Genomic DNA, 20,698 nt, shown 5'->3' with positions numbered 1-20,698 from the left:
CCCAGATGCTCAGAGTCACAAGGTAGCCAGGTCCTCCGGGGTTTGTGAGGTTGCTGGCCACAAGAGGTGCCGGGATTTAGCAGGAGCAGGTTCGAGGGTCGACAGGCCGGTAGGGCGGAGCCAAAGCAGTTGGTGTCTTCCTCTTCTTAGCAGCTGCACAGCAGGTCTTCTTTCTTCTTGCTTTTTCGGAATCTGGAATCAGCAGAAGGTAGGTTCAGGGTGCCCCTAAATACTAGATTTAGGGGTGTTACAGGTAGGTAAAGGGCAGGGACCAATGGGTCCCTGCCCTGGGGTGGGTACACCCCCTATCCTACCACTCTCCTGTGGTAGGTGGGCAGTAGACTAGTCCTGATTGGGTAGGACTTCCCATCTTCAAGATGGCGAGCGCCCGGAGATGTGCTTCACCTCACCTCCCCCACCTGAGGGGTGGGGTTGGCAGGCTGGCACATCCCCTGTCCTTACTTGGGGTTTCTGGCCGGTCTTCCCACCAGAGTGGGGGTCAGAACCGGTGGGGGCCAGTTGCTGGGTATAGCAAGTGGCCTGGAGAAGCTCACAAAGGCGGCATGCCTTTGAAGGTTCCCTCTGCCCATCCTGGGGAGGAGACCTAGCACCTCGCCCAGGATGTGCATTGTTGCAGGCTCAGGAGAGCGGGGGCTCTCCACCCAGGGGTCCAGCAACATGTCTGCTGTGTGGCAGCCGTGGCAGCCTCCCAGACCAGACGTTAATGGTAGGTTATGTTTCAGGGGGCATCTCTAAGATGCCCTCTGTAGTGCTTTGTACATTAATTCCCACACTGGCATCAGTGCGGGTTTAATGTGCTGAGAAGTTTGATATCAAACTTCTCAGTCTTCAGTGTTGCCATCATGGTGCTGTGGAGTTCGTGTTTGACGAGCTCTCAGCACCATATACTCTTAAATGGCAGCACTGCACTTACAGTGCCCAGGAATGGACCTGGGTACTGTAGGGGCACAGGGCTCATGCTCCTGGGCCCACGCCACTGGCATAGGGCACCCAGCTAGAGGGGTGGCTGATGTATGCCAGGGCACTGTAGGTTGTGGGCATGGCACACAGGGATGTGTGCCACGTCGACTCTTTGTTTTGTCTTGTACCCAGACACTCAGCCTGCAAGGGCAGTGTGGTTGTGTTAGGGTACAGGGCCTCTAAGGGTGGCACAATAAGTGCTGCAGCCCTTAGAGGCCTTCCCTGGTCACAAGGCCCTGGGTACCTAGGGTACCATTTACCAGGGGCTGACATGTGGCCAGGGTTTGCCAATGTGGGGTTTTAGGTAAGGAACATAGGCCCTGGGCACCTGATTAGCAGGAGTCCAGGGCACACTCAGTCAAAGTACATTCAGCAATTCAGCAAAAAGTGGGGGTATACCATGCAAGAAAGATGCCACTTTCTCACACAACCCCCCCACCCCAAACGAAAGGTGATGAGACTAACCTTGCCCTAGGGAGTCTTCATTGTCTAAGTGGAAGAAACTGAAAAGTCCATCTGCACTGACATGGGCAGTCCCTGGTCTGTGTTCCACTTCAAAGTCCATTCCCTGTAGGGAGATGGACCACCTTAGTAGTTTTGGATTTTCCCCTTTCATCTGCATTAGCCATCTGAGAGGTCTGTGGTCAGTTTGAACCAGGAAGTGAGTACCAAGCAAGTATGGCCTCAACTTCTTCAGGGACCAAACCACAGCAAAGGCCTCCCTCTCAATTGCACTCCAACGCTGCTCTCTGGGGAGTAGCCTCCTGCTTATAAAAGCAGCAGGTTGGTCTTGGCCTTCATCATTGGTCTGGGATAGGACCACTCCTATCCCTAGCTCAGAGGCATCAGTCTGCACTATGAACTGCTTGGCATGATCTGGAGCTTTTAGAAATGGTGCTGAGCACATTGCTTATTTCAGGGTGTCAAAAGCCTTTTGGCAACTAACTATCCTGTTAACCTTCTTGGGCATCTTCTTGGAGGTGAGTTCTGTGAGGGGAGTCACAATGGACCCATATCCCTTCACAAACCTCCTGTAGTACCCAGTCAAGCCAAGGAATGCCCTGACTTGGGTCTGGGTTGTTGGAGCTACTCAGTCCATGATCGCCTGGATCTTGGGTTGTACCTGGCCTCCACCTACAAGGTGGCCCAAGTATACCACAGTGCCCTGCCCTATCTGGCATTTGGATGCCTTGATAGTGAGGCCTGCATTTTGCAGAGCCTCTAAAGCCTTCCCAAGGTGGATCAGGTGATCCTGCCAGGTGGAGCTAAAGACAGCAAAATCATCAAGATAAGCTGCACTAAAGGACTCCAGCCCAGCCAGGAAATGGTTCACCAATCTCTGGAAGGTGGCAGGAGCATTCTTTAACCCAAAAGGCATCACAGTAAACTGGTAATGCCCATCAGGTGTGGAGAATGCTGTTTCCTCTTTTGCTCCTGGGGCCATACCAACCTGCCAGTACCCTGCAGTTAAGTCAAAGGTACTGATGAATTTGGCTTCCCCCAATTTATCTATCAGTTCATCTGCTCTTGGAATAGGGTGAGCATCTGTCTTAGTGACAGAGTTGAGTACTCTATAGTCCACACAGAACCTCATCACTCTCTTTCCACCCTGTTGATGAGGTTTGGGGACCAGAACCACTGGGCTAGCCCAGGGGCGCTCAGAGGGTTCAATGACCCCTAACTCCAGCATCTTGCATACTTCAGCTTTGATGCTTTCCTTGACTTGGTCTGACTGGCGATAGATCTTGTTTTTGACAGGTGCACTGTCACCAGTGTCCACATCATGGGTACACCAGTTTGTCAGACCAGGGGTCAGGGAAAATAGGCTAGCATACTGTTGCAAGACTTGCTTGCAGTCAGTCTGCTGTTGGGCAGAGAGGGTGTCTGAAAAGACTACACCATCCACTGACCCATCTTGTGGGCTGTAGGAGAGGAGACCAGGGAGAGGTTCACTCTCTGCTTCCTGTTCCTCATCAGTCACCATCAGCATGGTGATGTCAGCCGTGTCATTGTAGAGCTTAAGGCGGTTCACGTGGTTAACCCTTTCGGGTGTCCTGGTCAACTAAATAGGTGATCTCACTCTTTCTCTCTAGGATAGGGTAAGGGCCACTCCATCTATCTTGGAGTGCCCTTGGTGCCACTGGCTCCAAAACCCACACCTGTTGCCCAGGTTGAAATTCAACCAGTGCAGCTTTTTGGTCATACCAGTGCTTCTGAAGCTCCTGGCTGGCCTCAAGGTTTTTGGATGCTTTTTCCATGTACTCAGCCATTCTGGACCTTAGGCCAAGCATATAGTCCACTATGTCTTGTTTGGGCTCTTGAAGAGGCCTCTCCCAGCCCTCCTTTACAAGACAAAGTGGTCCCCTCACAGGATGACCAAACAGAAGTTCAAAGGGTGAGAAACCCATTCCCTTCTGTGGCACTTCTCTGTAAGCGAAAAGCAGGCATGGCAACAGGACATCCCATCTCCTTTTGAGTTTCTCAGGGAGTCCCATGATCATGCCTTTCAATGTCTTGTTGAATCTCTCAACAAGGCCATTGGTTTGTGGGTGGTAGGGTGTAGTAAACTTGTACTGCACTCCACACTCCTTCCACATGTGTGTCAGGTAAGCAGACATGAAGTTGGAACCTCTGTCTGAAACCACCTCCTTAGGAAACCCTACCCTGGTGAAGACACCCAGGAGGGCCTTGGCTACTGCAGGAACTATAGTAGTCTTAAGTGGGATTGCTTCAGGGTACCTAATAGCATGATCCACTACTACTAGAATTAATTTGTTCCCTGAGGCTGTGGGAGGTTCAAGTGGACCCACAATGTCCACACCTACCCTTTCAAAGGGCACTGGTAGTGGGATTAGGGGGGCCTTTGGGCGGCCACCTGTCTTGCCACTGGCTTGACAGGTAACACAGTAGCTGACAAACTCCTTCACCTTTTGGTGCATCTGGGGCCAGTAAAAGTGACTAACTAGCCTTTCCCAAGTTTTGGATTGCCCCAGATGTCCAGCTAGAGGGGTGTCAAGAGCCAAAGTTAGGAGGAACTCCCTGTACTTCTGTGGCACTACCACCCTCCTGGTGGTTCCAGGAGTGGAGTCTCTTGCCTCAGCATCCCTCTTCCCAATAAGCTCCGTGGGTACCACTGACATCTCCCTTTGCTTCTGAAGCAGCTTGCTGCCTCAGGCTTTCAAGAGTGGGACAGTCTCGCTGACCCTGGCACAGCTCTTCCTTAGAGGGTCCCCCTGGACCCAAGAGTTCAACCTGGTAAGGGTCAAGCTCCATGGGCTCAGTTCCCTCAGGAGTATCCAAGTCCTCTCCCTGTGGAGAGGGGTCCTGAGTGTTCTGCTGTACAGAAGCTGGTTCCCCAGTCTTCTTACCCTTTCTCTTGGTTGGTTGGGCCATTATTTCAGGCTCCAGACCTACTTTTTCACCCTTCCTCTTGCTCTGTGCTCTGGTTTGCACACACACCAATTCAGGGATGCCCAGCATGACTGCATGGGCCTTCAGCTCAACCTCAGCCAGGCTGAGGTTTCCAGATCATTTCCTAGCAGACATGCAGCTGGCAACGTTGGAGAGACCACTACCTGTTTCAGGCCAGTAACCCCCCCCCCGCCAAGCCTAATGTCACCATGGGATGACTAGTGGTGACACTGTCAGCATTGGTGACTGGGTAAGTTTTCCCTATCAAATATTGCTCAGGGGAAACCAGTGTGTCTTCCAACATAATGACACTGACACCTGTATCCCTGAGAGATTCTGCCCTAGTTCCATTCACCCAGGGGTACTGCAAATATTTCTTTAAGTTGGGTGGCCACACAGCTACAGTGGCAAACTCCACTTCCCCCAGTGAGACTAGACTTGCCTCACTGTGTTCCCAGATTTGCTTAGGGTACACTTCTGATCCCATCTGTAAACTTGCTGCCCAGGAGTAGCTGTACTGGGTGCCTTAGGGGCTTTGTTGTGGGGGCAAGATTTATCTACAGTTAGGTGTCCTGACCTCTTACAGTTATTACACCAGGCCTTTAAGGGATCAAAGTTCTTTCCCCTATAGGGTTGAGGCACATAGGGAGTAGTTTGGGTCCCACCACCCTGAACAGGTTTTTGGGGCCCTTTGGCATACTCAAGACTTTTTATCTTGGGGATTCTCACCACCTTTCCCAAGGGAGGTTTTGCGACCACCTTCTTATGGTCACCCCCAGTGGCTGTCCTTGTCACCCTAGTCTTGACCCAGTAGTCTGCCTTCTTTCCCAATTTTTGGGGAGAAATTAGACCTAGGTCTACCACATGCTGATGCAACTTTCATTTGTGCAATTACTTAATATATGTTCCTTCATGAACAAAGTGTACAATCCAGTAAAATCATGTACACCATGTCAAGCTAACCAACCATCCAGTGTCTTTACTGAGAAGTCTACGAAGTCAATCCAGGACTGGGTCTGGGTTTTGTGAGCCCCCCTGAATCTAATTCTATACTCCTCAGTAGTGAATCCAAATCCCTCAATCAGTCTTCCTCATGAGGTCATTGGATCATGCATCTGGCCCAGAGAGGGTCAGAAGCCTGTCTCTGCAGTTACCAGAGAACAGTTCCCACAGGAGTGCCCCCCAGAGAGGTTTCTTTACTCTTCTTAATTCCCAAGCCCTCTCAAAGGCTGTGAACCATTTGGTGATGTCATCACCTTCCTCAAATTTAGGGACAATCCCTTTGGGGATTTTAGGATCAGAAGTTTCCTCTCTATCCTTCTTTTTGTTATATCTGCCACCATTGATGGGTGCTAAACCCATCTCTCTCCTTTCTTTTTCTAGAGCCAGGAGCCTGGACTCTAGATCCAACCTTTTGGCCAGCTTTGCTAAAAAGCTGTCCTCTTCACCGGTGGGTTCTCCACTGATCTCTCTGGTACCTGGTTCACCTGTGTGATCTCTAGGTTCCCAGATGCTAATTCTTGGATTTGAGGGTATGGGGGGCCTTTCTTCCCTAGGGAACAGTATAGGGGGGTTATTACCCTCCTCCTCTTCTTCCCCTTCCTCATCTGACTGGCCATCACCATGTTCAGATGGGTGGTCCTTAGCATACTCAGCCAAGAGCTCCTGGAGCCCTAGTTTGGTTGGATGCAGGCCCATTGGTAATTTTTTAAGTTTGCATAGGGACCTCAATTCCTTGAAAGACAAGTGTAAGTAAAGTGTGAGGTCGAGCTCCTCCACGAGGTCCATGTTATTATTTTCACTAATAGCTGGGTTTGTTTGAGTCATTCTAACCTGACAGTTCTAATCCTCTACCCTGACTATAGTGACTTTTATTTTTCTAAACTTCTAATGGGACTTAAGCAAGGCCCTGACAAGACTTTTAGTATTTTGGAAAAGACCAATCAGAATTCTAAAGGCAGTTTTAAGAGTTCTGTTGTGTGATCACATGGTAACCAAGTAGTCCAACAAATGAAAGTTTGTATCCCACCGCTGATCCACCAATGTGAGAAAATGGCTCTGCATATACTGTTCGCAAATAGGTACAGTGTGTACAGAGTCCACAGTCCCCAGAGGTATGGCAGAGGTTAAAGTTAGATATACCCTTACTCTCTAAAGTGGTAGCTTGGTCGAGCAGTAAGGCAGTATCAGAGGACAGTGTAAAGCATTTGTTGTACACAGTCAGCAAATGGTCTCACACACTCAAGAACTGAACTCTAGGCCAATGGATTATATAAAAATATATGGTTGTTTTATTTTAGAACCAACAATAGGTATAAAAATATACTTTCTCAGAATGAGATGCTTTAGTTAAATACTTTTGCAATATGCAATTGACTTTTGTAGGTAATAGTTACAGGTTGTTGCAATAGGCAACACAATAATACATTAAGCTCAATGGAAACTTTTAAGTTATATGCAATTAATTACTTTCAGGATTACTTTTCTAACTCCAGGACTGGATCCTAGATTCAGTCCTGGGACAGTTCTTGGAAACAAGTGAGTAAATTCGGTTAAGTTACTGTTGTGATTTTTAAGCAATATTTTGTTATTTTAAAAGTTGACACTTAGAAGAAATGTCATAGAAAAACAGTCAATGGTTCCCTATGGAAGAAAATTCACGTTACGGGTAAAGTATGTTCTCGTTACTTTTGTAATCCAGGGCTGGGCTCCTAGGCACAGTACTGGGACCTCTATCTAAAACAGGTAAGTAATTACGTTTTCACAGTTGGTACGATTTTTAAAGAATATTTGTAGTTTGCAAAAATCAACACTTAGAAGAAATTACACAGAAAAACAGTCAATGATTTCCTATGGGAGAAAATTGGGTTAGTGGTAAGTACGGTTGTGAGTACTTTTCAGCTGTGCACCACGATCCAACACTGGGAGCTCTCCTAATAGCAGGTGAGTATTTCCGTTTTCGTTACTCGGTTGATTTTAGGTGAATATTTTAAGTTTTAGAAACTCCACACTTGGAAGAAATTTCAGAAGAAACCAGTCAATGTTAACTCATGGAAGAAAAGTGAGTTATCGGCTTTTGGGTTAGTACTCGACTGGCAGAGTTAAGGTTCTGGGCACAGACTCAGGGTTCTCCCAGGGTCAGGTTGGTACAGTTGTTACACCCTCAGCGGCACTGGGGCGGCCGGTGCAGAGTGAGTTAGGCCCAATGTTATCCTGTGGGAGGCAGGGGGGCCTTGGTTGGTGGCTGCTGACTAGCAGGCCACGAGGCTGTGGGAGCTGGGCTCCTGGTCACTTGCTCAGGGCAAATGGGTAAGTAGGTAGGAGTAGAAGTTGCACTGCCAGGGCCACTCTGGCGGCTGGGTGCAGGGTGCTTTTGAGCCTTCGGGCGCTCAATGGATTTTAATGGGAAAGCTCAAAGACGAACAAAGGCTGCAAGCTCGGGGACGAAGATTCTTCGGGTGCCACCACCACTTCGAGAGGTAAGTTGGGCAGTTGGAGGATAGGTAGGTACCCAGGAATCGGGCACAGGGGGCCGCAGGGCGCCAGGTGCAGGGGTGCCTTTTGATGTCGGGAAATCTTACCCTCTGTTGATCGCGGTTGGGGGGGTCCCTGGTTCTGAGGCTGCAGGCGTCATCAGGAGCGTTGAGGTGGGTCCTTGGGTGCCGGATTTGGGGTCACAGTCGCTGGTGGGACGTCCTCGGGGTCTTTGTACACTCCGGCACAGGCAAGGCTTGGCGGGTGCAGAGTGTGCAGGGTTCGCGGTTCTGGGTTGAAGGCATGGGTTAGAAACTTGCTTTGAGCAGAGCCACTGCTCTCATGGGAGTCCCAGATGCTCAGAGTCACAAGGTAGCCAGGTCCTCCGTGGTTAGTGAGGTTGCTGGCCACATGAGGTGCTGGGATTTAGCAGGAGCAGGTTCGAGGGTCGACAGGCCGGTAGGGCTGGGGCCAAAGCAGTTGGTGTCTTCCTCTTCTTAGCAGCTGCACAGCAGGTCTTCTTTCTTCTTGCTCTTCTTTGCGTTTTCGGAATCTGGAATCTTCAGAAGGAAGGTTCAGGGTGTCCCTAAATAGTAGATTTAGCGGCGTTACAGGTAGGTAAAGGGTAGGGACCAATGGGTCCCTGCCCTGGGGTGGGTACACCCCCTATCCTGCCACTCTCCTGTGGGAGGGGGGCAGTAGCCTAGTCCTGATTGGGCAGGGCTTCCCATCTTCAAGATGGCGAGCGCCCGGAGATGTGCTTCACCTCGCCTCCCCCACCTGAGGGGTGGGGTTGGCAGGCTGGCACATCCCCTGTCCTTACTTGGTTTAGTTTAGTTTATTTTTATTTTGCATAGTTAATTAAAACCATTGCAATAAAATATTCCAAAATTCTTAAAACATTCTTGTTTAAAACCAATAAAAAATCGAAGAGTGAGAAATTCATAACAAGTTCAATGGAGCTGATTAGAGACAAGCATTTATACACTGGCTGCTGGAAAGTGGTTATCTTGGTTTTCGCTTGCTCTTGCCCAGCGTAACCATTTGTCGTATTTTCCCCAAGGACTCTGCTTGTTGCACAAATTGTCCCCCTGATGCTAATGGACGTCCTTGATAAGGTTCCGCTGAGTCTTTTCGCCCATCTACTGGTCAGCTTGGGTCGGTAGATTTTGTAGAGCATTTTTCATTATTTTCGGCATTCTCCGTTCGACCACCATCAGAAATTTTACAAATCTGCAGTTTAGTTTAGTATTTGACGGGTTTAGGCAGGCCAGTACCGCTTGCCTTCTGGTGCGGATGCCTTTCTGCTTGAATTGATCTTTGAGGAACTGTTGCCGGGCTTGGTGCAGCTCTTCACATAGGCAGATTACGTGAAGGATGTAGCCATTGTTGGAGTTACACAGCCTACAAGTATCTTGTCCGTTTGTCCTCACCCATGGTGGTAGATGCCCAGTGCAAGGAAGAATCCCCAGTTTGTGCTTTAAGAAGTTCAATTTTAAGGCTTTGGGATAGCCCTGATTGAAGTATGTTTGTGGAGTTAGTGATTTGTAGGAGTTGAGAGTCATCCATGCTTGAGATCTTTTTGAGAAAATCTCCTTGTCCTCCAGTAAGGAGAGTGATTTTACATTTTTCCAAACTAATTTTTTGAAGTTGGGGTGACCAAATTGTGCATCCCAAAGATCAGAAAGTTTAGTGGCTTCCAAGGCTAGCCGAAGATGGTTTCTCGCCTCAGAGAAATCCCTGTATTCTATGCCGCGCCACAACAGATAATTTAGCATGTTTGTAGTGGCGCTTCTTATCTTGTGCCAACAAATGATGTATGCCCCGTACCTGGCTAGAACTTGTTTTTGCAGGCCAAACTCCAGCCTTATTTGAGCCGGTGATGTGTAAGGCACATGGTTCTATAGGCTTTAACCTGCAAGCTATCCAGGTCTTTAGCGTCTCTTCCCCGCATTGCCTCACTACCATAGGTGATCGAGGGGAGCAGTTTGGCCTGAACTACCTTCAGTAACGGGGTCAAAGTCGGGCCCATCAGTTGATTTGCCATGTTTTTCATTGTCATGGCGATCAATAAGCCTCTCCTTCTTATTTCCTGTTTCTGATGCACAAAGGACCCCTCTTTATCGAATGTGACTCCCAGATATTTAAACTCACAAGCTGGGTCAATTTTTGAACAGCCGAGGAACCTGATCTTCTGTGATTTCTTTTTATTATTTATTGACATTGTTCGTGTTTTGCTAAGATTTATTTTTAGGTTGTTTTCTGTAGCATATTTCTGCATTTCAGTCAGTTGTCGTTGAAGGCCGATGTAAGTGTGGCTGAGCAGCACTACGTCATCTGCATACATAAGATTGGTTAAAGTTTCCCACCTACCCTTGGTGAGTGGGAGTTGCAGGCATCGAGCACTTTTGGGAGGTCTGCCATGAAAAGGTTGAACAAGGTTGGCGCAAGCACACATCCCTGTTTCAATCCTTTTGTAGTGGGTACTTTTGTGGACAGGTGAGTAGGAGCATCAGCATATTTAGAGTGGTCTGTGGAATGCCCCATCGCTCCAGTTTCCCCCACAGTCTACCTCTCTCTACATTGTCAAAGGCAGCGCTAAAGTCGATGTAACACAAATGTAGAGGAATCTTAGATGTTTTTGCTGCGTCAATTATTAGTGAGATTGCGAGGATATTTGTTGATGTTCCAGTCGTTTTACGAAAGCCAGTCTGGTTCAGCGGTATTACCTGGTTTGTCTCAGCCCAGAGTGTTAGCTCCTCTAGTATGATGCCTGCAAAATATTTAGCTTTGTTGTCAATAAGAGCTACTAGGTGGTAGTTGTTTGGGTCAGCCTTGTCTCCTTTTTTGTGGATTGGGACTATTGTAGAGCCCCTCCAGGATTCTGGAATTCTGTTTATCAGCCTAATTTCCAGGAATAAGGGTTGCAGGATATCTGCCCACTCATTGCTCTTTGCTTTATAGAGGGCAGGTGGAATGCCATTCGGTCCCGGGGCACCTTCTTTCCTGCCTTTGGCTATCTGTTTTTTAATTAAGTCTGACAGCTGGCGCCTCGATGCCCTCAAAGGATTGATTTTTGTGTCTGGATAGACCTGCTCCCAATTCTCTGAAGCGCTTGTTTCCAGTTGTCTCTCTGGAATCCAGCTGGTGACCATTTGGACTCCTGCGTTTTCTATATTGTCGTTGAAGTAGCAGGAGAGATATTTTATCCAAATCGCTTCGGAGATGTGAGATCCTATACCTTTGTGTTGTGGGCGCATGATCCCGTTAACTGTTTTCCGGAAGTGGGCACTGTTGTTATTGTTTATGTCGTATAAGAGTTTTGCCCAGATTTCGTTCTTACCATCTCTCTAGATGTTCTACTTTAATATTTTGAGCGCTACCCTTTGATGTTTCAGAGATGCTCGTCCGCTAGTGTTTACGGGGGATCTTCTCAGATTGCACAGAGTTGAATTTATTGATCTTTTAAGTTTTTTTAGCTGTACTCTCTGCTCTTTCTTTAAGTTGTTGTTACTGCCCTCTTTCCGAAAGTTGTCTTTGGTGGGGGGAGTGACTGCAAGCTTTTTTAGCAGTGTGGCGATAAAATGACCCCAGTAAGTAATATGGCAATCTGTAGTCGAGGCTTGCATATTGAAGAGTTGTATTGCAACTTCAGACTGGAGGTTGGAATTGTCTGTCGTGCATTTGATCCTTTTTTGATTCAATGTGTGGATCAGCCTCATGAATGTATCTGGCCTGATTAGGCTCGGCGCGGTTGCTGTTATATGAAATTCCTGGGGGCGATGATCGCTATCGCCTATGTCCTTACTTGGGGTTTCCGGCCAGTCTTCCCGCCAGAGTGGGGGTCAGAACCGGTGGGAGCCCGTTGCTGGGTACAGCAAGTGGCCTGGAGAAGCTCACAAAGGCGACATGCCTTTGAAGCTTCCCCCTGCCCATTCTGGGGGAGAAGACCTAGTAGTTCGCCCAGGATGTGCATTGTTGCAGGCCCAGGAGAGCGGGGGCTCTCCCCCCAGGGGTCCAGCAACATGTCTGGTATGTGGCAGCCTAGGCAGCCTCCCAGACCGGACGTGGATTGTAGGTTAGGTTTCAGGGGGCATCTCTAAGATGCCCTCTGTAGTGCTTTGTACATTAAATCCCACACTGGCATCAGTGAGGGTTTAATGTGCTGAGAAGTTTGATACCAAACTTCTCAGTCTTCAGTGTTGCCATCATGGTGCTGTGAAGTTCGTGTTTGACGAGCTCTCAGCACCATATACTCTTAAATGGCAGCACTGCACTTACAGCGCCCAGGAATGGATCTGGGTACTGTAGGGGAACAAGGCTCATGTTCCTGTGCCCACACCACTGGCATAGGGCACCCAGCTAGAGGGGTGGCTGATGTATGCCAAGGCACTGTAGGTTGTGGGCATGGCACACAGGGATGTGTGCCATGTCGACTCTTTGTTTTGTCTTCTACCCCGACACTCAGCCTGCAAGGGCAGTCTGGTTGTGTTAGGGTACAGGGCCTCTAAGGGTGGCACAATAAGTGCTGAAGCCCTTAGAGGCCATCCCTGGTCACAAGGCCCTGGGTACCTAGGGTACCATTTACCAGGGGCTGACATGTTGCCAGGGTTTGCCAATTTGGGGTTTTAGGTTTTAGGGAAGGAACATAGGCCCTGGGCACCTGATTGGCAGGAGTCCAGGGCACACTCAGTCAAAGTAAATTTGGCAATTCAGCAAAATGTGGGGGCCTACCATGCAAGAAACATGGCAATTTCTCACAGTTGATAAAAGAGCACTGAATGTTGGATGGTAAAAGAGATTTGGATGCTGGATTGTGTAAGTGTGTTTTCTATGTGTTAGTGAAAGAAAGTTCACTTAAGATGTTGAAAGTGTGCTGGCCGTGGGATGGTGGACAAGCACTGGTTGTGTGGCGGTCAAAGAGTGCTGGATGGTGAGAAGGGTGGGCACTGAGAAGATGAAGAAGTACTGGCTGTGCGATGGTGAAGGAGAGTTGACTGTAGTATGGTAAAGGATTGCTGTCTGTTGGTTAGTGCAGGGGTGCAGGCTGTGTGATGGGAGCACTGGTTATGGGAGGGTGTAGGAGAATTGGCTGTGGGATGTTAAAAGAGATTTTTCTGTAGGATGGTGGAGGAGGATTTACTGTGGGTTAGTGAAGGAAGGGTGGCTCCGAGATGGTTGTTGGATTACTGGTTGTGGGATGACTATGGAGTTGTTGGGTTCTTTTGAGTGGCACAGACAGGCACAGGATATGCATTAGTGAAGTCAAGTGTTGAAGTTTATTCTTCTTGATGTTGGACAGCACAACGACAATCCCCACCAGCTTCTCCAGGCATCAGCCACCAACTGACCACCTGGAACCTGGCATCGGAATTCTAATTACCCAAATTCCACGTTAGCACATTCGGTTACATTCCACATCTAACTACGCTCTAGACAAAACTTAACACAACAGAAGTGCTGGCTGTAGGGTGAATGTAGGAGTGCTAGCTGTAGGGTGAGTGAAGGTGTGCTGACTAAAGGGACCTGGGCTGTAGGTTTAGTGTAGGACTGCTGGCTGTAGGGTGAGTGTAGGCAAGCTCACAGTACAAGGAGGGGGCAGTAGCTCAGCAGTGGGTGTGGATAGAGCAGAGTCAGTGCATGTCCTATGTTTCAATCTCCACCCACGCATGTTCACTCACCTGCAGCGATGGCACCCACGAGTGGAATCAACAGAAGATGGACGGGATAGTTCCAGGGAGCGATGATGAGCACCACCCCGAACGGATCCTTCCGGATATACGCAGTGTCTAGAGTTGTTGCCTGAGAGAAGAAATGTAAAGTTTACACCTCCAACTTTCTATTATCACTCCCTGGCACTCTTTGCACGCTCCTCTAAATAAGGCCATCTTAAAAGATATGATTTGGCCAGAGATTAAGATTATATAGTATGATTCACTGGCTTAATGCAAAATGATGCCCCCACCGCCCCCTCCCCCCTACAGAATGTGATGAAAGGCCTCGGCGTCTCCCACATCTCATGACAATCATTTGACTTGGGCTGTAGTATCCCACCTGAAAGAGTCTCACCCATCACCACCACCTGAGCAGCATGGGCTGCAGGGACCTGTGTTAAGCCCCAGGGGTGATTACTAGTCATACTGTATTTGAGTTACAATCCCTCTACCACCACTATTGTCACTTTTGAGAGAAAATTTAAAGACTAGAATGAAATAGTCGATAGCTGTGAAGCACCAATGGTAAATATTGGTATCTACCACGCATACTGCCCAGTAACCGCCTACTGCCACTGGACCCAATGAAAAGGTCTTGCAGTCAAGTCAGGATGTTTTTATATTAAATGAAACTATTGGAAAGCTTAGAAACAGACTCTATACAGGCAGTGAGTGCTATAAAAAACCTCAAAAGGACCTCTAACAAGGTAGGCAAGTAACTGGGTAGGGAAGACAGAACAAGATATGGTTCAGTGTGTATGTTTTAACTAGGGAACTAGGATACTTGACATCTATTGTCGGTCTTATCACTTCACCTAAATATGCTGGAAGAAACTGCTGAATTCTAAAGCAGGGCAGGGCCCACCCTATAGTTACAGTTGCCTTGGACGGGTAATTCCTCAACCTTACCATTGGAATCACAGCTTTCCCTGGTCTAGTTGGAAACTGGAACCAAGAGGCACGGCTTGTAATATGGGCTCCCACTTGGCTGCTAGAAGGTCTATTTACAATCTACATTTTATAGTAATATAGCTATTAACAAATCTGTTTATTAAGAACTCTACCTCTACATTCTTTTCTATGCAGAGAGATCACCAGCATATAAATTTAGAATTTAGGTCAAAATGTGGGACTGACCACAGAGATTTGTAGGAAAATAGGGAATAATTACTCAAATATGGGAGTGCCTTAGAGAAGGTCATGCAAATACAAACACACATCCACAAAAGAGTAATACCACTGCTATTCACAAACTACACTTCTGAAGTTACTTTGTACCTAGAAGTGGCAAAACAGGCTCAAATGTAGTTCAGTGCAGCCTTGGAGCAAGTCGGGCACAACACACATGAGCACAACTGGTACTGCAAGGCAGGGAAATAAAATAAATCCAATAGGAACTAGTGTTAAAGTGAATAAATTATAAATTATGTTAATAAATAGTTATATATATATATATATATGTAAATATATATATATATGTGTGTATATATGTTTATATATATATTTAGTGAGAGAGATATGCAAACATTTAACATATTTAAATATATCATTATTAAATAATTATTTTACAATGGAACAATAAACCTAATTTAAAACATGATATAAACTTCTACTAGAACATTAAAAGTAAGGATCAGTTTCTTACCCGTAATCCTAGTTCTTTTAGGGGAATCTCCATTGAAATCATAAGCCCTGAATAGTCCCACCCACATGTGGGGTCCTCAAAGCACTTTATCTAAAGTCATATTTATGTAGTATCTTCACCTTATTTCGGAAAGGCAAGGAGGTACATGTGACAAAAGAAATTAGTTACTTACCTGCAACTCCAGTTCTCCAAAATTGGTATCTTTTATATATTCACATGCCTGCATCCTTTCCTGCTGTAAGGCTGCGAATCCTCAGTACAGCAAAATAGAAGTATACAGTGTGAAATATACAGCATACAGTGTGAAATGGCCATAGTCCTAAAACATTGTATTTTTTGTAGCACGTCCACTTGATTTGAAAGAAACTGAACTTCAGCCAATGAGGTGAAACCTTAAGCTCTCGAACTCTACCTAAAGGTCACCATAGCTCAGATTTCAAAGCACAAGTGTGAGAATAATATTGGATGAGCCTCTGACCAGGGAAGAGGGAGGTTTGCATGTGAATATATAAAAGATACCAAAGTAAGAGAACTGGAGTTACAGGTAAGTAACTAATTTCTTCTCCAATATTGGATGTTTTATATATTCATATGCTTGAATTAGAATAGCAAGCAGTACACGTTATAATACATCACAAAAGCGGAAAGATGGCTCAACTTTACTGAATCAGGTTTGTTAGGACACCTTGTCCCCCAGCTGCGTCTGGCTTCTACGTCCACATCTAGGCAGTAGTGCTTTGCGAATGTGTGCCATCTCTTCCAGGTAGGTGTACGGCAGATGTCTTTTAAGGACACCCCAGCATTGAGTGCCATCCTAGTGGAATGCACCCTCACTCTTCCCTTGAGTGGGCGCTTGGTTTTGGCATGACAGAAGGAGTCACAAGCTGAGAGCCAATGAGTTATCTCTTACTTGGACATAGGATAACCTGCCTTTGGCTGTCCAAAAGACACAGACAGCTGGTCCGATGTGCATATGTCCTTTGTCTTGTCTATGTAGATCCTGAGACATCTATGCAGGTCTAAAGAATGTAACGATCTTTCTGCCGAAGTAGATGGATTTGGAAAGAAAGATCGAAAAATGACACGTTCATTTAGGTGAATGGGGTTGGTTCTTACGATTAATTTGTCCTTTGCCAAGCTAAGGAAAGGCTCCGTGATTGTGAATGCTTGAATCTTTACAACTCTTCTTGCAGATGTCAAAGCCACAAGAAGCGCCATTTTCCATGAAACAAATTTTAAATGTGGTTATGTATTGGTTTGAAAGGAGGAAGCATCAATTGACTGAAGACAGTAATAAGTTCCCATGGAACTGGTGAATGAAACGCGATTGAAGACGTTTTAAGCCCACAGTTCACTAGAGTCAACAAATATGGAAGGATTAGATGAGGTTTTATTCTCAGTGGATAATGACCATTATTTCTGCACTATATAAAGAAACGCTTCCACTTGGCTTTGTAGGTCTTTTTGGTCGCTGGAACTCGAGTCTGCAACAGAATATTTCCACATTCTTGCGAAGATCCAAATGGCAAAACTGTAGGAAGTCAGGACCATGCTGTCAAGTTCAAGGACTTGATCGTGATGAAGAACCTCTCCGTGATGTCTGAAAAGAATCTGGGGATGCACTTTCAGAAGAATGGCTGGACATGTTGATAACTGCAGCAGTTTGCTGTACAAATGTTGGTGTGGCCATGACAGAGCAATGAGGATCAGAGTGCAATGGTCTATCTTCGCCTTCTTTAGCACCCGGGGGATCAGCAAAAAAGAAGGAAAGGCGTAGGCAAATTTCTTGAATTAACTGGTTGAAGAGCATTGACCATTGTCCCTGGATGCCACAACCTGCTTTTGAAACACAGGCATTTCCCGTTGCTCGGAGTTGCAAACAGATTGATTGTTTGATGACTCCATTGATTGAAAATGTAATCCACCTGCTTCTGTTCTAGTTCCCATTTGTGACAATCTGACATTTGCTAACTGAGTGTATCTGCCTGATCGTTCTGGCAACCTGGCAAGTGTTCCACCGAGATTTCGATCTTGTGAGAAATGGCCCGATTCCAAAGCTGCTGAACCTCTTCTGAGATGGATCAGAACCTTGTTCCTCCTTGCTTGGCTATGTAGAACATAGACGTTGTGTTGTCCGTTCTGGCTAGGACGGGCTGACCTATTATCCTGGAATTAAATGCTTACAGGACTAGACAAGTTCACAAACATTGATGTGTAGTGTTCGGTATCCAACCATAGGCCTCTGGTTGAGAGTTTCTACAGGTGAGTTTGCCAACAAACCATGGATGCATCTGCTCTAAGTATCATCCTGTTAGACGCAGGTAAGAAAGTTAGTCCTGCATTTTTCTCTGAACAGATTGATGGAGGACATTGTAGGCCTTCTTTCCTCTTTCTTCGATAGTGACTTGCCGAGCCAGTCATAGGGGTATGGAAACACCCGATGACCTTCTTCCGTGAGGAAGGCAACTACTGGAGCAAGCCATTTGGTAAAAATATAAGGGGCTGATTTGAGCCCAAAAGGAAGCGTCTTGAATAATAATGCTGCCCCACTTCCAGGAATCCTAGATATTTTCTGTGTCTTTGATGAATGGGTATGTGGAAATATGCATCCCGAAGACCCAGGGATGTCATGAAATCTCCTCCCTGCATTATCAGGAGGACGTCCTGTAAGGCCATCAAATGGAAAGATTGCTTCTTCATAAACTTGTTTAGCTATCTGAAATCCAGGATTGATCTCCATTGATTCATCTTCTACTTGATCAAGAAAGACCTAAAATAAAACCTGAATTCTCTGTGATTTGGGGACAACCTCTATAACTAATTTGAGAAGGAGTAAGAGAATTCCCTACTGAAACTCCTTCAGATGCATATGATGTTCTTTCATGGGTGGTTTCACAGGGGCTCTCTGAATGAACTTTAGTGTATGGCCTGAAATACAAATTTGCCTCACCCATTTGACTGTTGTTATAGCCTCCCAAGCTGGAGCAAACATGGACATTCTCCCTCCTCAACTGCAGTGTAGGAGATGGGGAATGTGGTAAAGGCAGAGAGTCAAGCTCTTTTCTGGTTGCCATTGGTGCTTGATTGGGAAGCACCTCTTTTTTTCCTGGCGATCTCCCATAGGGCTGCCTTTGACTATGGCTGTAGGCGTATCCTTGACCATATCAAGATTGTTTTTGAGGATAATAGGACCGTTGACTTCCATACTCGTTGAATTCTCCCCTTAAACTTTGAGATCTTCGAATACATGAGAATTAGAAGATCCAAATCTGTGATTCTGTTGTAGACCCCAAGTTTTAGCAGTAACTGTTTTTAGAGCATGAAGAGCCTCATTTACATGTTTGCCAAAAGAAGTAAGGCCATTGAAGGGCATATCCAAAATCTTTGATTGCACCACAATACAAAAGGCTTTGGACTCTAGCCAACCATGCCATATTAAAACCGTTCCTCCTGCAAGTTGTTGAAAACCTGTATTGGAGACATCCATTGCTGCATCAATAATGCAAGAAGTGAGTTCTATTTCCTTAAGGATAGCTCTCGCTGTCTCCCTCTTATCCTCTGGGATGAGTTCAAGCAATGGTGCAATATCATGCCACATCTTGCAATCATAACAACCCAACATTGCCAAAGCATTGGCTGACTTGACGAGGTCACTGCCATAAATGAGATTCTTTTGCTTCAATTGTTTATACATCTAATAACTTTATCTGGCGGGCCGGAGGATGATGTAGGTGAATTTTTTGATCCTCTTCGGGCAATTGAGGAGATAACTGAATCCAGCTTAGTATGGGCGGTGAAACAAGCTACAGCAGATTCTAGAGCCTTATATTTTTTTCTCCAGGCGAGGTATCACTGCCGTCACTGTAGCCAGAGTCTTCATTAACTTTAGTTCTTAAGTCCAAATTAAATCTAAAATGGCTATAGATCTTATAGGCTTCAGAGGTTGCTCTTTAAAGTCATTAAGCAAACATTGTTGATCTGAAAACTTTATTTGAAGACTACTCTTATTTGCAGCTCTTTCCATAAGAGAGTGACATCTGGAAATCTCATCCTTCTGATCTTGAGGAACAGGTGCATCATTCCCTTCCATTGGGTTCACCACATTATCTGCCATATCATCTTGTCCTCCATGATCTTGTGGAAGTTCACATTCTTCCTCATCCACATGAGAATAGATAGATCGATTGGAGTCATTGTCACCCATATCTTCAGGCGTTGGTGGGAACACTGGCCTCTATACAACTCTGGGTGATTCTCTTGAAGGTGGTGGAGGAGGTAGTAGCGACTGTTGTGAAGGATTATCTGCTAAAGGATTAGGCTGTTATGGATTGCTGGGTGGCTGTTGTATCATTAACTTTTGAAATGTTTGCATAATTTGCGGTCATGTAGCTAAAAGGCCTTAGGCACCTGGACTACTTGAGGCTGTCTGTGCTGCCGATTGGGGGGTCTACATTTTAAGATCACGAGGGAAATACCTGATGTTGCGAGGTTTCTTTCTCTAAGCCACACTTCTGGTTCGCTTCCCCGGTCCACCGCGGGTCCTAATCCCGATTGTGTGGAGGGAAGCCATATCCGGCCAATTGAGGGTTGGTGGTCTAGTCCCCACCCTCACATTCACATAAATGGGCATGCAGAGCGGAGCGCGCAGTGGACGCGCATGAGGTAGTTGTACTATTGTGTTGCATTGTAATACTGCCCAGCGCTAGTATGACGCTTGCTGCTGCTATTTTTTAAACTGTTACCATTTATTTTTTGTGCACACATCTTTTAAACATTTTAAGATCACGAGGGAAATACCTGATGTTGCGAGGTTTTTTCTCTGAGCCACACCTTCCCCGGTCCTCCCGATTGTGTGGAGGGAAGCCATTTCCGGCCAATTGAGGGATGGTGGTCTAGTCCCCACCCTCACTTTCACATAAATGGGCATGCAGAGCGGAGCGCGCAGCAGACACGCCAGCAGCGCGCCAAAGGCAAGCCCGTCTGCGCCAGGATATCGCCAGGAGCCAGAGACCCTGGTCAATTTTATGTCAACCATGCCCCCCCCATGCAAACACACTATACCAGACAAGAGCTAATTAATTTACAGACCAATGTAACCCCCACTTGTCGGAAAGAAATCTGGCCTTACCCAGAAGGTCCGTTTTCCTGCAGAGCATGGTGATTTCTCTCCTGGTCAGGCTATCAACAATTCCATGTATAACTCACGAAAGGGGTGGAAAAATCTGTTGTGCAATATTCGATCGCGGCCCAAACACTCTGTTGACGTATGGGACCTAGTGTCCTCGGCTCAACCTGAACTGGGCATTCTAACCGAAACCTGGCTCAAGCCCCACTCTGTGCCCGCTATAGCGTTAGGCATACCGGAGGGGTATAAAATGGTTAGACTGGACAGAACTATGAAGACAGGGGGCGGAATTGCCATTGTGCATAAAGATGGAATCAATGTTTCCGTCCTAGACCAACGTGGCGATGC

At 46.6% G+C, this 20,698-nt stretch overlaps 1 protein-coding gene across 10 annotated transcripts in view; it reads right to left on the bottom strand.

Annotated features, from left to right (window-relative positions):
* LOC146839543 (aldehyde dehydrogenase family 3 member B1-like) overlaps positions 1–20,698 on the bottom strand; it is a 571,254-nt gene that overhangs the window by 316,597 nt on the left and 233,959 nt on the right. For all 10 annotated transcript variants that reach the window (XM_085651604.1, XM_085651605.1, XM_085651597.1 and 7 more), the window contains one exon: positions 13,548–13,668. In XM_085651604.1, the coding sequence (XP_085507730.1) occupies positions 13,548–13,668 (121 nt within the window). The remainder of the gene's footprint in view (positions 1–13,547; positions 13,669–20,698) is intronic.

This window comes from Triturus cristatus, chromosome 4_1 (assembly GCF_964204655.1).
Source record: "Triturus cristatus chromosome 4_1, aTriCri1.1, whole genome shotgun sequence".
NCBI classification, from domain to species: Eukaryota; Metazoa; Chordata; class Amphibia; order Caudata; family Salamandridae; genus Triturus; species Triturus cristatus.
The sequence above is the reverse complement of the archived record's forward strand: the minus strand, read 5'-3'. Positions and strand labels throughout refer to the sequence as shown.